General features: G+C 46.3%; 1 protein-coding gene across 1 annotated transcript in view; it reads left to right on the top strand.

Moving 5' to 3' along the window:
* Positions 1-5,093: 5,093 nt before the first annotated feature.
* Positions 5,094-16,919, top strand: part of ROR1 (receptor tyrosine kinase like orphan receptor 1) — a 194,651-nt gene continuing 182,825 nt past the window's right edge. Inside the window, exon 1 of the mRNA XM_018553870.1 lies at positions 5,094-5,351. Coding sequence (XP_018409372.1) covers positions 5,288-5,351 — 64 coding nt within the window. The 5' untranslated portion in view covers positions 5,094-5,287. The remainder of the gene's footprint in view (positions 5,352-16,919) is intronic.

The raw sequence follows: 16,919 nt of genomic DNA on the forward strand, positions 1-16,919 counted from the left end.
CGTCCGAATCCGAATGCTCTTGTCTACTACACTCCATATACAGAGGGAGATTGTGGTACTCCTGTGCAGGAATTGTTTTGATCTGTCCCGGGATAGACTACAAACTCCATAGAAATTGGTAAACTAAACATGAGATTGTAGTCCATCCCGGGAGTGATCTTGGAGTGGTGACTACTTTACAACACACACAGGGACCATGGGGAAGAAAAGTATCCCCCCCTCCAGAAGGAAGGACAGTGTCAGCACCAATTCAGAGATGATTGGAGGATCTACAGCCGAGTGATACACAAATAAGATACATTGTTGTTCATAGTGAAGGGACTTGAATGCATTTATAAGATTTAACTCCGGAATTTAGTGTCACTTTAATGATCTTTTAATGTATTTTCAGTTGGGGGATTAAAAGTCTCCCATATAGTTCTAGTCCGCCTTTGGTTAATGAAAGCAGATGGGACAGTACCGGGTCCACCCAGGTACAGATGACTTTGTCTCCATTCAGTCAGCATTGGATCAGCTTGCATTCCTCTTCAGCCACCTTCTATAAACAGTCACTGTGTGTATTCAGTGTTACAAAGACAATCGGCCACTGGGGGGTTGCCAGAGGTCATGCGTGGTTAGTAAATAGCTCACTGTTTATACAGAAGCTGCCTGGGGTCCAAACCGCATGGTCACATTGCAGCTCAATCCAGAACAATTCATCCAGAATCTGCAGGGTGTCCCTTTGTTATGTGTCCGGCTGACATCCCTGTGGATCTTCCAGTATCACCATGTCAGGACCTTCCAAGGGGGTTGAGCTGCTTAAAGCCTCCATGAACTTGCTCCTGGTCCGGTAACTCTACCACTGAAAGTGTTCCTTTCCAATATCGGTTTGATAAGCGGATATTCAGAGCTGTCCTGTGCACTATGCAGTGTTATCTCAAGAAGCCCGAATCAGCCCTCCCAGTTCTTTTCTTCTTGGACAACAGAACACATAGGGGTTGATTTATAAACAACGGCCCGACGCATAGCTGTGAATGTTTGCACTCTGTGAATATATGGACAGACGAAGGTTCTTTAGTTTTCTCCTTTACAAGTGTAATTCCATTTGAATGTTCTGATGGCAATATCACATTATGGCCACTAGATGGTGCTAAAGGAGCACAGGAAATACATTGTTTATTTTCAATTCTCCTCAGCTCCATCCAGTGGACATAATTTATTTTGTTCCTTTACAAAGTCAACTTTAAAGGAGAACTATGGGGTAAGTGTTTTTCCCCATAGTTCTCCTCAGGGTAACAGGAGTACACAAACTAACGTCCTCCCGTGACCCAAAGCTCAGTATACCGCCAGCTGTACCCGCCCCCTCCCCCGTCCGTTCCTCCAGTCAGCGCTGGAGGATCAGAGAGGGGAGGAGAGGAATCCCTGCAGGGAGCGGTGACTGACAGTCACGGCTCTCTGCAGGGACAGGATCAAGAAGTGAGCGAGTGACGGTATGTGTTCGCTCACTTCCCGATCTACTGAGCCGACCTGTGACAGTCTCATTGTCACACGTCGGCTCGAACTATGAGGATAAGTGATTTTCACTCGCCTCATAGTTCTCCTTTAAAGTGGAATGTTCAGATTGTAATACTGCATTATGGCCACTAGATGGTACTAAAGGAGCATAGGAAACAAGTATCTATTTTCTAGGCTCCTCGGCTCCATCTAGTTAACATTATTCTTTAGTTTTTTTCCTTTACATGTGAAATTAAATTTTATTGTTCTGATTGTAATGCAGCATTATGGTCACTAGATGGCGATAAAGGAGAATAGCATCTATTGTCTATGTTCCTCGGCTCCATCTAATTGCCATATTGCGGTATTTCAATCAGAACATTTAAATTTAACTAGAATCGTAAAAGGGAAAAAAACTACTTTGAGAGAAGATAAAAATCAGTGACAGATCCAAAAAAATACAGAAACATGTGACTAATCTTTAGGGTTCGACGTGACTCGCCATCAGCAATAACATATTACACACTAGTGACAAATATGCCGACACTAGGCCTAAGCTAACAAGCGATAAACTATAATATAACAACAGCAGATATTATCATATATATTGAGCTATTTCAGAAGTAATGTGTCTCGTGTGAAAATAATTAACTTCTTGAAACTGTTTTTAGCTTTTAGAATAGCCCCTCCCCCAATGGTGCAAACTCCGAACCTGCCTGAGATCTCATCATGATACTACAGCTACTTGAAGTGTGTTCTGGAATTGATCACTCTGGCATGCAAGTGCGATGGAGGAAAGCAGTGACCATATACATATGCGCTAGGGGCTCATTCAACACTGCATTGTAGTGTCTTAGGCTGGGTTCACACCTAGGCGTACCGAATATGCGCGTTTGCCGCGCGGTTTTACCGTGATTCGCGGTAAAAAACGCGCACCAAACGCACGCGTTTCCGAGGGCTAGGCCTTAGGCCTGGTTCACACCTGGGTGTTTTACAGCGCGTTCCTACGCTCTGTAAAACAGTCAACATGTGAAAAACGCCCCCCCCCCCCCCTCCGTCACCCCCCTTGTGACGCCACTGCCTGTGTCCCCTTTCCATTGTCCTGGTGACCATTATCACTGAAAGTGACAGAAAATCCCACATTTCGGGTTAATTTTGTTTATTGAAAGATCGTACAAACAACAATTTATATACAAAAAACCCTAAAAAACAACAAATAAGGGAATAAATAAATAATAAATAAATGAATAGGAAATATTTACAAATAAATCAATGTTATATTTATTCATTATATCCGGAGCAAAGCGATGCGCAGATCATAAACACTATGAGAGAGCCAGACAAGGAACGATCACCCATCACCATGCACGGAGCCCTCAGCCAAAAATGTACTTTAGTTGGAAATCTCGGGGGAGGGAAAAAAGAGATAAAAAGAAAATCTGCACATCCCGAGATCATCAGGGAGCAACTACGGAGTCCTGGTATTCCTCCGCGCCTTTATCCGGGCCTCCCACTACCACTTGTCTTTCTCAGGCCCCCTAAATGTTCCCGACCTCACCCAGAATGCCCTGCACTGCCACCTTGACAGGAAGGATTCTTTTTTTTCCAAAATGTGGGTTATCACCAGAACAGGAACAGATAGGAAATCTTCCAACGGGGACACCAGTGTGCTGAAAGGTGATTCATTCTAACGCACGTGGTTGATTGTGACAGACCTTTTCACATCTCGCAGATTCAGATTTCTTTGTGGCAGGGGCGTCACCAGGGCGGGTGTTATTACATGTATGTGTGACGTCATTGGGCACGCGTGTAATGATGTCATGTGCACCTTACTGCCAGCAGCCATCATGGTGATGGACGCCAGCAAGGAGAGGAGGGGACATTACATTGTTACATAGTATTTGAGGTTGAATAAAGACACAGGTCCATCAAGGCACATCAGGTACATTAATCCGATGGGATCAGGTATGCTGCAGGGTCCCCTCCTCTCTTCTGCAGCTTTCGAGCTCTCGGTCCGTCACTGAGTTCCTGACTATACAGAGGGGGTGACACCAAAATGACTCTTAGTCATTTTGGTGTCACCCCCTCTGATGGTGTCACCCGTGTGGGCTGCCCCCCCTTGTGATGCCACTGCTTTGTGACTCTTGCAAAGCATCTTAGAAGACCATAAGTGTCTGTGCACCATGCCATAGTGTAAGCATGCTGTACACTATGGCATGGTGCACTGTTGTCACCATCAGGAAACCCACTCTGAGAAATGCCATACAGCCATCGCATGTAGACAGGAAGTGGCTTCAAAGAGGCTGCAGGAGTTCAGGGAAGGAACAACTGCTAAAAAAAATGGTGAAAACAGCATTTTATAGGGAAAAAAGGCAATTTCTAATACTACACAGCGCTTCAACCAACTGAATGTCATCCAATTAGGGATTACAACTGATTTAAAGCAGAAGTAAAGCCATACAAACGGCAGGGGGGTCGGGATTTTTTTGGCAGAGGGGACTTTCAAAGGCTCTACTGCCCAAAAAAATTCTTCCTCTCTCCCCGGGAGGTTTTGTATTTTCTGTGCACACTGCATGGTGAATGTCCAGTGTACACCCCCAGCTCATTCATGTCATCTCTAAGATGGGCCTGATGCCAGGGACGGTGTATCTCTTGTGCCATCATCAGCGGCTACCCAATAGCTGAAGAGGATATATGGGAATCTGGAAATGGTGATGGCGAAGATGGCGGCAGCTGGGGACAGAATGGGGGACTGAAGATGAATTGCACAGCAATGGAAAAAAGCACACTAGGCATGGTAAGTGTGCCATAGTGTGCAACCATGCTGTGGGGACTTCAGTGGCGTCGCAAGAGGGGCGCAGGAGGTACGGCCCTCACTGGGTGACACCATCAGACACTGCTAGTCATTTTGGTGTCACCCGCTCTGAAAACTTTGGCACTTGGTCATGGACCGAGAGCCTGACAGTTGCACGAGAGAGGAGGGGACCTTGTGGCATACCTGATCCTGCCGGATGAACGTTCCCTACTCTCTTTGCTGGTGTCCATCACCAAGATGGCTGCCGCGTGATGACGTCATGCATGTGATGATGTCCCAACGGGTGACACCCGGCGGCTGTTCCAGGTCACACGCAAAGCGCGGGACAATACCACGTGTTGCATCATTTGATATTTAAATTGGTAATGAATTGATTTTTTACTATTGCTGGTACCTAAACCAATCACAAATCACTAATAACTAATATCAGTCAATCAATCAAATTTTTATTTGGTGCTGCAAAAAAACATCAGAACAATACTATTCACTAAAATCAAATAATTACATTTAAAGTAAAGGTTTACGAAAATCAATAAATCAGATACATTTACAATAAAAACAAAACAAACACTTTCCCCCCTAGAAATCTGCAACAGGTCAGTACGCTGGTGTCGGGCATCTCTATGCCAATACAGGAATTGGTCGTGCAGTGACCAGAGTCGAACACCAGGAGGCGCTGCGCCCCCTCCTCCGCTCGCTGGTTGCGCAGAGTTTGGAAAGTGACAAGTGAAGGGGGGTGAGAAAGTTTGGAGAGAGGGAGAGAGAGAGGGAGGCAGAGAGTAAAAGCAGCTCCGACCTCTCAGAGCCCTCCGGAAAGGAGGAAAATCTTTGGCTCCATAAACTCCATCAGTGGAGACACACAGAGAGAGAGAGGAGGTGTGCAGCCAGGGGATAGAACTCTCTGCTCAGACCATCCAAAGGCTTTGGGGGGGGGCATCCCAGGGACAGAGGGGACCCCGAATCTACACCGTGCCGGTGACTGATCACAGATCCACAGGGATGTACTCACTCTTACTGGTCACTGCTTTGCTGGACATTGGCTTGTGGGCACACTGGACTCAAGGTAGGACATTGGGGGCTACCTATGGGGTGTGGGGGTTGCTGGTACAGATGTGCATTGATGGAAAGTTTCTTTGCTGTTCAGTTCTGCCGAGCTGGAGGAAGAGTAATCTCTGTGGAGGGGGCAGATCACCTATAGAGGGATCAGTTACTGATGGGGTTGAAGAAGCCATTCATTGAGAGCTATAGAAATGGCCTGTTACCTGACTAGAATAATGGCAAAAGGTCATGTTAAGATAGGGATTTATAGAAAGGTTTGTGACCTATAGATCTGTAGATGCCATGGCTAGTAACAGTGCTTGGTCACTGATCAAAGCGGGCACTCATCGCTAATAAAAAAGGCCTCCAGAATAGGAGAGTCACCCATAGGAGCAACTATGGATCCAGTATGGTATAGATTGCACCCAACACCTAAAGAGGATTCCTTTATATGAGTGGTCATTCATCTATAGACTTGGGCCACTCACCTATAGATCTGTAGATGGTTCGGCTATTACAGTGCTTCTAACACCTATAGAGGATTTCTTTTATCTGAGTGGCCACTCATTAATAGAACTGGGCCACTCACCTATAGATCTGTAGATGGCTTGGTTGTTACTGGGATTTCATCACATATAGAAAGTCACTTCATATCAGTGGTCACTCATTAATTAAACTGGGCCACTCACCTATAGATCCATAGATGTCTTGGTTATGAAGGTGCTTCCTTCACCTATAGAGGGTCCCTTCATATAAGTGGTCACTCATTTATAGAATTGGACCACTCACCTATAGATCCATAGATGTCTTGGTTATGATGGTGCTTCCTTCACCTATAGAGGGTTCCTTCATATCAGTAGTCACTCATTTATAGAATTGGACCACTCACCTATAGATCCATAGATGTCTTGGTTATGATGGTGCTTCCTTCACCTATAGAGGGTTCCTTCATATCAGTGGTCACTCATTTATTGAATTGGGCCATCAGCTGTGTAGATGGCTAATCTATTACAGTGCTTAGTGAATGACATAAGCAGTCAGTCACTGGTAGTAAAAATTATTGCTCACCTTCAGGATAGGAGAGCCGCCTATAGAAAAGGTGACATCTTCTAGAGATCCAGTCCATTGTAGATTGAGTCCGTCACCCAATCAGGAGTCCTCTATATGAACGGTCACTCATCTATAGAATTGGTCATTCCCCTAAATTCTTGATGAGCTGTAATAGCAGTCCCAGACATATGTTCAGTCCCTTATGGAAGGTGGGGGGGCGGGGGTATGGAATGGGTCACTCATACATAGAAGTGGAGAGCAGTAGTAGTGTTCATCTATTGGGAATGCATCATTCATGGTATAGAGATTAACACTTATTGAGTATATACAGAAGGCCAGTGGCTTATAGATCTCTTCTAAGGTGCTTGTGAAGCATATAGGATCCCTCAGAGTCTGGTATGGAAAACGCTATTTGAAAATGCAATGTAGAATGTCAGAATGTCAGTTGCTGAAACCCATTCATATACAAGGACAACATCCATGTAGAAAGGGTCACGTATACAAATGGTCACTGTTATGAGCACCATTGTACTTATAACAGAGCAGATGGGTCAGGCCGATGAATGAAGCTCTCATGATCTGACATGGCAACAAATTTTATCGCCTGGTGCTTTCTACTTCTCATCCTGGGCCATCCAGGACTCAGCCTGACATATTTATTGGCCACCAGACAGACCGTATCCTCATTTTCTAACAACACAAAACAGTTTCACACTTATATATATTTGTAACAACCCGGCCCCACACTTCGGAGAGACCCCCCCTCCCCCCCCCCCCCCCCCCAGGCAAAAAAACACTCCTGAGTAGAATGAATTCCTGGTGTTTGTACAGTATCCTTATTATTGTTATTGTTTTTGATATTACATTATATATACTATATCTCATTAATACTTTTCTGCTTTATATTGGGCTCATTCGATTGGGCAAATCGCAGTTTTTTGGGTTTTTTTTTTTTTTTTTTTTACAGCAAGTTGTCATCTTTTGTTGTAAACTGATGATGGTTGTTATATTTTATTACACTTTATGCATCATTTGTGCTCTGGGCATTCCCATACTCGGTTGAAGTCGTCTACTTCATGATCTGTGTCAGTTTGTTTCAGATTCTTCTGAATTTTTGAACATTTATTGTCTGATTTTCAATGTTTCTCAAAAAATTGATTGTAACATTTTTAAAGTTACTGAAAAATATTTGTTTCACTTGTGATCGATTGCTTGTGTAAATGTTAAAGAAGCCTTTTACGACCCTTTATTTGGATGTAGAAGATCCCAGCAGGCATCTGGGTAGCAGGGCATGCTGGGATGTGTAGTATTGCAAAGACGGCAAAAGATTGCTTTGAGTGGTTAGTCATAGTTTAACTTTAACAGACGTACCCCTAGGCTGTGACATGTGTGAGAGCTCAGGGCAGCCATTCTCAGCCAGGGTTCCATGGAACCCTAGGGTTCCTCCAGTGTTTGCTAGGGGTTCCCTGAGGTGTGGCTTATTGACCTCCAATGTGATGGTGCCTGCATTGTTCTGAGGTCAGAGTCAGCAGCATGGCACCATTGAGCTTAGCTGTTTGTAAGGAGGACATTCTGACCACCACGGTAAGGGAGGCATTATTCCTACAATGTAAGGAGGCATCCTTCCAAGTGATCACCAATGTAAGGTGCCCATTCTTCCAACTAGCCATCAATGTAAGGGGGGCATTCTTCCAACTGGCCACCAATGTAAGGGGGCATTCTTCCAACTGGCCAGCAATGTAGGGGGCCCATTTTTCTTACTGGCCACCAATGTAAGGGGCCCATTCTTCTAACTGGCCACCAATGTAAGGGGCCTATTCTTCTAACTGGCCACCAATGTAAGGGGCCCATTCTTCTAACTGGCCACCAATATAAGGGGCCTATTCTTCTAACTGGCCACCGATGTAAGGGGCCCATTCTTCTAATTAGCCATCAATGTAAGGGGGCATTCTTCCAACTGGCCACCAATGTAAGGGTGGGTATTCTTCCCACTGGCTATCAATATAAGGGGCATTTTTCCCACTGGATTTAGCATGGCTTCTCCAAGACATGCACATTGTTTCTAGGGTTCCGCCGCAATTTGTGCGTCCTCCTGGCCCCATTTGTGGTGAAATTAATGGCAACGCAAGCTCGCATGTTTTGCCACGTAGATGCAAATGCGGGCTTAGTCGCACAGAGTGAGAAATTTCGACAGGAAAATCATGTGCAAAATTGTCTCAAAAATTGTTGCAAATTGTGACAAATTATCTTTGATGTATAAATGAATGTCGTTTAGAGTCCTGCGCCCCCCTACTGCTTGGCGCAGCTATGCTCTTATTTATCCGTGCGCCCAAAATATGTGCAGTCTTTTCAATTACATTTTGCACAAATTGCAGCAGAACAGGTATGTTCCTATTTCTGGTGCGCATACCGCGTTACGCAGGAACGTCCATTGCAAATTAATAATTATTTGTTGCACCAGTAAAAAGACGCAAAAACTTTAATGCCACACCGCCGATTGTTTATTGGTTGATTGATTGGAAAACTTGAGAAAATTTCCATTGATGTCTAAATTTCGAAATGAATTCTCTGTCAGACTGTGTTGACGTAACAAGCGCAGCGTTCAGCGATAAGGACTGTGCGCCGGTGGTCGTTTGGAACGCGAACCTTCCTACGCAGTCCGTTTATCAGTCGCTGAAAGTGGGATTAGGATAAACCTTATGTGTTAGGGATAAAGTCCTCCTCCAGACTTCAACCAATGCAAATCAGTCCCTCGACTTTACAGAGCTCGCCGTGACTTCCATGTGCTTTCAATCTGCGTCAGAGCGGCGGTGGAGTCAGAGGTAGATGGAGGTGTCTGAGCATCCTGTGCGGGAGAGGACGCATGGCCTGTCAGCGCTCAGAGAAGAGATATCTGTACAGGGAGAGGATGTGTCACTTCCATTTGCTGGTGTAGTAGCGGAGAGCACAATGGCGGTGATGGCGCTCTTGTAATGAAGCGTTTCCGGGAATACCTGGGGGCTGTGCTGGGGAAAAGTTAATTGGGGGATCTGAAGTATTTCATCCTCTCCGCAGGGTGCAGGAGGGGCGCAGCCAGGATGTCAGGCTGAGGTCATCTTTGAAGACTGTGGCTGGTATATCTCTCTGCGTGAGCCGACTGTACATCGAACGCCAAACAAACGGCTAAAAACACAAATCAAATACATACATTTGGGCTGCCCAAAGATCTGTATTACGGTCCATCAAGTCCTGAAATGTACAAAGCCCCCATCACATAGCACTGCCGGCTTCATGACCTGACTTTTCTCCACTGCAGTTAAGTATCAGAGCTTGGTCACCTCCCCGCCCCCAGCTTGTGATTGGACAGTAAAGGAGCAGAAACCTATTTATAAAGGTGTCACTCTGCTCTGTTTTGCTGGCAGTTTATTCCTTGCCTACACATGAGCTGCCCCTCCCTGTGAGAGGTGCTGCTGTACAGGGTATGATATGAGGTGTTAATTAAGTCAAATTATACTATTATGTTATAAAATTACATTTTATGTAGATCTAAATCCCAACTGGGGGAGATTTAGGGGTCTATTTATAAATGTTTTCACACAACTTCCATCCAGGATTTACACATTTTCCCAATCAAATCCAATTAGATAAATATGTGAATCTTGGGTGAAAGTTGTGCCAATCATCTGTGCAGTAATCCAGTGTGAAACTTGAAACTTCCTGTAATGAATACCGGTCATTGCTGCTCTCTCTCCTTGTGCAGGGTGGCTGGTCTTGTCTCCGCCCCCTCCTGTAAAAAAGACTGGTCACTGTTGCTCTCTCTCCTTGTGCAGGGTGACCGGTCTTGTCTCCACCCCTCCTGTAATAAAGTCCGATCACTGCTGGTCTCTCTCCTTGTGCAGGGGGACTGGTCTTGTCTCCGCTCCCTCCTGTAATAAAGTCCGATCACTGCTGCTCTCTCTCCTTGGGCAGGGTGACTGGTCTTGTCTCCGCTCCCTCCTGTAATAAAGTCCGATCACTGCTGCTCTCTCTCCTTGGGCAGGGTGACTGGTCTTGTCTCCGCTCCCTCCTGTAATAAAGTCCGATCACTGCTGCTCTCTCTCCTTGGGCAGGGTGACTGGTCTTGTCTCCGCTCCCTCCTGTAATAAAGTCCGATCACTGCTGCTCTCTCTCCTTGGGCAGGGTGACTGGTCTTGTCTCCGCTCCCTCCTGTAATAAAGTCCGATCACTGCTGCTCTCTCTCCTTGGGCAGGGTGACTGGTCTTGTCTCCGCCCCCTCCTGTAAAAAAGACTGGTCACTGCTGATCTCTCTCCTAGTGCAGGGTGACTGGTCTTGTCTCTGCCCCTCCTGTAGTGGGTGGGGCTTGTTGAGTCCCTCCCACAGCTCTGCTCCCTGCACAGGCTATGTACAGCACAGTGATGATGTTGCTGCTACTTTTATATGACAGGGCTGGACAAATCCCAGGAGCCAGGTTGCCAGTGTTCCTTAAAAATTCTAGCTGGCGCACAACTTTTATACATTGTCTCTAATTGTTGTCAGTGGAGTTGGCTCCTAAAAAAAATCCTGCTGTCTCCTGGATTGGATCGGATAGAAATTCGTATGAATTTGGTTAAATTCGGATGCATTGAGCCCCAAATTTGGACGTGTCTGAATGCTAACGAATCCGAATGTCAGTTTAACGAAAATTCAGGTTCATCCGAATTTCATTCCAAAAGATACTAAATCGGACATGTGACTGTTCTCCTGTCAATCAGATGGTTTGGGGTTTCTTTGGCTGTTGGGGGTTGCATTACAAGCACGGGCATGTGACCTCCTGATGTGGATCACTCACGGACGTATACGAAAAATGTCAAAATCCAAAGTCCGAAAAAAAGGAAAGAAATTAAAATCTGAATTCATCCGAAACAAAACAATTTTTTGTGGGGTTACTTGTCTACCTTGCACAGTCCACCCTGCGATGCTTCCTCCATCCCCGGCTCGCGGCGTTCCTAGGAGCACAATCCATAGATTGGGATGGTTTTGCACGCTCCGTGGCGTCGGTACCATTTTTGTTTATGAAGTGTCATATTAAAGCAAACAAGGCGTGATTGATGGCTGTCCCCCACCTGCCCCCCCCCCTCCTAGCACAGACCTGTGTGGTGTCCCAGCATCTGTTTTTGCAGTTTGCTATGATGATGATGATGAGCAATGCCCCAGAATCGATGGCGGTTCTCAGCGCCCAGATAAGCTATCTGCAGAGATACTGTTTATATGAGGAGACTGCGCTGTGCTGAGATGGAACCTCCACTTCAGACCGAATGACCTTTGTTTAAGCCTGATTAATGGTGATAGGGATGTAATGACTTGCCTGATGATTTGTGGATTCACGCTTTAAAAAAACAGACCATAGGGCATGACGAGGTGGGGGAGTCCAGGAGCCGTTTACCCACAATGCTTTGCTGTAGGTTTGCACATGGGATTATGAAAATTGGGTTCTGTTTCTCGCATGTTAGAGGTGTTTTAGTAGACGGTGACTACACATGGAGTGACTGTTCTCCGCCCCATGAGGACAGGGGGCCCCAGCATGCTTGCTCTTCTCCCTGTTCATTCACTCATATAATAAGTGACCATACTATCTTTTTATATCCTTTGTCTTGCTGTGCTCTTTATGTCTGGTCTGGCAGGAGGTATGAAGGGCCAATTTACACTGTCGGATATTAACGCACTAGCTAAAATTGATGTGTCCAAATTCCCTATAATAAAAAAAGTGTATTTTCCCATCTGCAGTGAAGTATGGTATGAAATATAGGACATTTCTGTTTTTTTAAGCGTTTCAGTGCGTTGGGAGGCCCATAGAAGTGAATGGCAGCACATGAAGATGCATTTAACATGCATTTTAATGCATTGGCAACAGGTTCTTAAAAAATAGTAGTCAGTTGTCTTTATGCATGTCTAAAATAAATAACATGAAGGATAATGAATGTAAACATCACATTGCCAACTATGTTTACACAATGTAGATGGTAATGTGTATCATATACATATTTGTCATGATACCCTCTGGCAGGTGACGCCCAGGGAAGGTAAGTACCAGTTGGTCTTCACCAGAGCTTCTGTTGGGCCAGAAACTCTTGTGGCGCCTGGATCTCTTTGCTACAACTGCCTCTAGGTCTCAGCCTCTTACATTGCCACTGTAGCAGGTACAGGAGGTCTACAGGGAGTGGGGGTGAGGGGGTGGACAGGAGACCAGAGCGCAGTTGCACTCAAGTAGAGGTCTTGGTAGGCAGCAAGCAGAGAAAGTGTCAGACAGTCCAGGTCGGAAAACAGTTGTTAAACTGGGCTGAAGACAAGCGGGAGTAGTCATGTTCGGACAGGGGTCTTGGCAGGCAGCAAGTAAACAGTAAGCAGGAGGTCTGGGTCAGCAATAAAGAAGGGAGAAGATGAGAGAATGGTCAGGCAATTCGGACCAACAATGACAGGTAACAGGCTTCAGTTCAGGAAAGGACACACAGCACCAGCCACTTCATAGACCAGGGCTTAAATACCTTTTGGGAGGATACGCCAAGAGTCATTTCAGGGAAGTCCCTGATGGGGATTTTGTGAGTACCTTTGGAAGTACTGGCAGAGATTTTGGAAGTACTGGCAGGGTTTCTACAAGTACCGACAGGGATTCTGGAAGTACCTCCTTTCCATCTTGTCTTGATTTGTATTGTGATTGTAATGTCTGCCCTATATTGTAAAGCGCTGCACACACTGTTGGCGCTATATAAATCCTGTATAATAATAATAATAATACCATTGGAAGTATTAGCAGGGATTCGGTGAGCACCATTGGAAATACTGGCAGGGATTCTAGAAGTAAAACTGGAAGTACTGGCAGGGATTCTAAAAGTACCAATGGAAGTACTGACAGGGTTTCTGGAAGTACCATTAAAAGTACTGGCAGGGATTCTATTAGTACTGTTAGAGGTACTGGCAGGGATTCTGGAAGTGTTGTAACAATAATGATATATAGATCTACATCTACATCTACAAATTGTACCATATAAGATGACTTGTGTCCCCTGAAAAGGAAAGAAGGCACCTTCCCATTTGGTCCGCACATACTCTCAGGACCAACAGTTCAGCTGCAGGGAGGGTAAAAAAGGAGGAAGCCACGATGGTGAACGCCAAACATCCCCAGGTTGGCCACCCAGAACTCCACCAGATAATCTTACAAACAGGGCAGATCACCACACTGTTGCCCCCCAAGAGAGTGGCTGCCCCAATGGGTCACATGACAGCCAGGACCCCACTTTCTCTAATTGTAAAAATAAGAATACCTCCTGTATTTTGCTTTAATAAATGAACCCCTTAGTCTAGACCAGTGATAATGTTTATAAAGGTGGCAGCGAATGCAGCTGTTTGGCGCATAAACACGCACATTCGGACAAAACAGCCAAACACGATTATTGGAAGATCTTCAGACTTTCTGAGCACCATCTCTTGTGTTTGGGTTCCTTCACACTATACTGCCCCCAACACAGCTGTGCAAGCACACACACGTACACTGCAAGGTTAATCTCATTGACAGAAGATTAACCTCTCAGGAAGCCCAACAAACACGGGGAGAACAGGTAGCCACCCTGGTGAGACGCAAATTGAGGCCGCAGTCCTAATCTCTTTGTGCTGTCCCTCTAGCATGCTTGATACGGCAGTTCATGTTTAGTTTGCAGATCAGGAGGATTTGGAAGATTTTCGTTTGATTGCTAGCTTGCTTATTCCTCACCATTGCAGTTTGTTGATGGGGCTCACTTTTTAATGAAAGCTGAACGTGTAGTCAAGTCAAATGGGTAACTCATCTGTGAAGGTCCCATCTCCGGGGCTCACTGCCACTAATATCCTGTTTGTAAGTCTGGAGGTCTCCGGGAGTGTAGCTGCCCCTGTGTAGTTTGTTCCTGTTTGCAGCGACAGCGGCGGTTGTCTACGGTTGGCTGTTTGGGATGCTCAGACTCGGGTCTGTCCCTCGTTAGTTGTTCAGCAGCTCCTGGTCTGTTCCGCCCATCCATGCTTGCAGGTGACCCCCTATCCACAACGCCGTCCCTTCCTACAATCCTGCCGAGCCGTGGCTGTGTTGGCCGCCTGGCGCCCATGTTGCCAATTGGCGCCCTGTGCTCACCATGGCAACAGGGGTGAGGGGTAGCAGCCAGGCTGGCCCTGGCTGCGCCCCCTCTCAGCTGCACCTGAGGCGAGTGCCTCACTCGCCCCATGGTAGCTACAGCCATGGAAATAATAGAGCTTCCCTAACACAGCGCACCTTTAAATCTCCGTAAAGTTTTCAATAAATGCGCGTGTCTTATCACAACGCATTGCGCTAATGAGATCCAAGTATTTACACTGATGAAGCATTTCTTATCCTAATCAGGATTGATAACGCTCAGTCTGAATACGGCGGAGTTTTCCAGGGAGTGCGTCCGCGGCCAACCTGTACAATCCAGTAGATAAAAGGGACTTGTTCAATTACGTCTCATTAGTGGCCACTGCTAATCTCGGCGTCTGTGTACACAGACTTCACCTGGAGAATCCGGTGTGTCAGCACAAGTCTCTGCTCGGCAGCCGAGACCAGAACGCAATAAAACAGCTACTAGCGATTGTCCTGCATGTCTGTATGCATGTCTCTGAACCAATGAGCCGCATCTGATTGGCTGCTGCCAAGAGTTGCTCTGATGGTGTGCAGTCCGCGTTTTCCATGATGTGTGAGCCTCTCGTGTTCTATAAATAAATGGTGGCAGAACGGAGCCGCTGAAAGCATCGCTAACCCGAGCACGCGGCACAGACGTATTTCACGTCTGCTTATAAAATGGAACCGCAGTGATAAATGTTCTAAATTGCTGTGAACGGCTAACGGGATCCGCCCACCCAAAAGTGAAATATGACCGCAAGCCTCTTATATATCTCAGTGGTTATGAATGGGGTTCGAGTTTGCAACGATGCAGGGTTTGCCGGAAGCTCTGGGTGGTTGGTGGTCTGCAACGGGTCAACAAAGTGGACTGTTTGCGCCTTAATTGTGCAATTTGAACAAGCTGGCAGTCGGCAGGATAATGCTTGCATTGATGTTGTGCAGCCACTTGCATCCTAGCAACTAATGATGGCGAGGGTCATAGGTGATAAACCATGGCTGGACCTCCGTAGCTGCTAGGATGCAAGCGGCCACCAGCATCCTAGTAACCAATGACACCGTTCAGCCGGCCATCTTTGATAATTGACATCACCTGAGTTCCTTGGACAGTTTGGGTTAAAAAATTTGCGGCAAGGTTATTGCGAGAAGCGGATCCTTGTGGGACATTTACTTAGTGGGACAATGCGCCACTTAGGGACCGGATGATGAGGCCCTTGTCCTTATTAACACAGGGACATGTTGCCTTGCACTCTCCCCATGTTTAGGGTATGTGGCCTACTATGGTTTGGGGTAGGGGAGGGGCACACTCTCGCTGCCCCCCTTTCCTGACCTGCCAGGCTCCATACTTGGATAAGGGCCTGGTAGGAAATTTGTGGGGGATCCTCATCCTTTTTTTTCTGTGTTTGCATGGGGAACCTCTTTAAAATCCATACCAGACCCAAAGGGACCCCAAATCTGAGCATTTAACTGTGTACTTTGCCTACTGAGGTAAATCAAGGTTTCTTCAGTGCTCAAAAATAATCAAAACCTAAAAAAAAAACCTTTACAAGCGGGTTTTTGGTGGACGGGGAAAGGGACATAAGGTTCAAAACTGTATCCAGGAGTTCAGCTTGAACCTCTTCCTACCAGTGTAATGCATACATGAGGTGGCGTGGTGGGTGGGCCTTAACGCCAGGCTGCCGTATATACGCATCCATGGTGCTCCGCTGCTGTGTATTGATATTGCGCCCCCGAACGGACACAATTGAGTCCTGGCTGGACGGGATCCTGAGAACCAATGACAGTGGTCACATGATCAGGACTCCACCAGTTAAAGGACCAAGGTTCTTTAACTGGTGGTTAATGGTCCAAAGCATTGCCAGGTTGGTATGTTAAGTAAAAGTTATTACAATTCGGTCAAGTGTTAAAGTGATACAATGTATCAGTCCGGTGTAGGGGGGGGGGGGCCTCTCGCAGACCCCACCGCCATGCTTTGTTTACTGTCTTTCTTCGATAACTCCGGAGAGATCCTGGGAGAGCCCCGGGCCCCCGCCGTCTGGAAAAAGCAGCAAATTTGGCACATCCTCCCGAATGAGTCTGACGAGTGCCATGCCACTTACTGCGCAGACTGAAAGAAAGCAACACATCTCGCACACCGCACGTCAAATATTAGAAAATAAACAAAGGCCCCGCACGGAACAATTACCCCATTTATGTATGAAGCGGGGTCTGCACCTTCCTCCGTCGGCTGTTGTGTCTTACTCATAGGCAGGCCCGCTCTGTTTTTCCACTTAAATGGACCTGGACATAGCCACAAACTGAAAAAATAAACCGAGGTGCGATGCTTCAAAAACATATTTGCAGGAGAGAGAGAAAAAAAAAAGCACGATACTTTAGTGTAGTCACCTTTGTTGGCTGCCGGTGGCGTGAAGCGGAGCCGGTCACTTTAG

This window comes from Nanorana parkeri, unplaced genomic scaffold (genome assembly GCF_000935625.1).
Source record: "Nanorana parkeri isolate BGI_ZX_2015 unplaced genomic scaffold, ASM93562v1 scaffold131, whole genome shotgun sequence".
NCBI lineage: Eukaryota > Metazoa > Chordata > Amphibia > Anura > Dicroglossidae > Nanorana > Nanorana parkeri.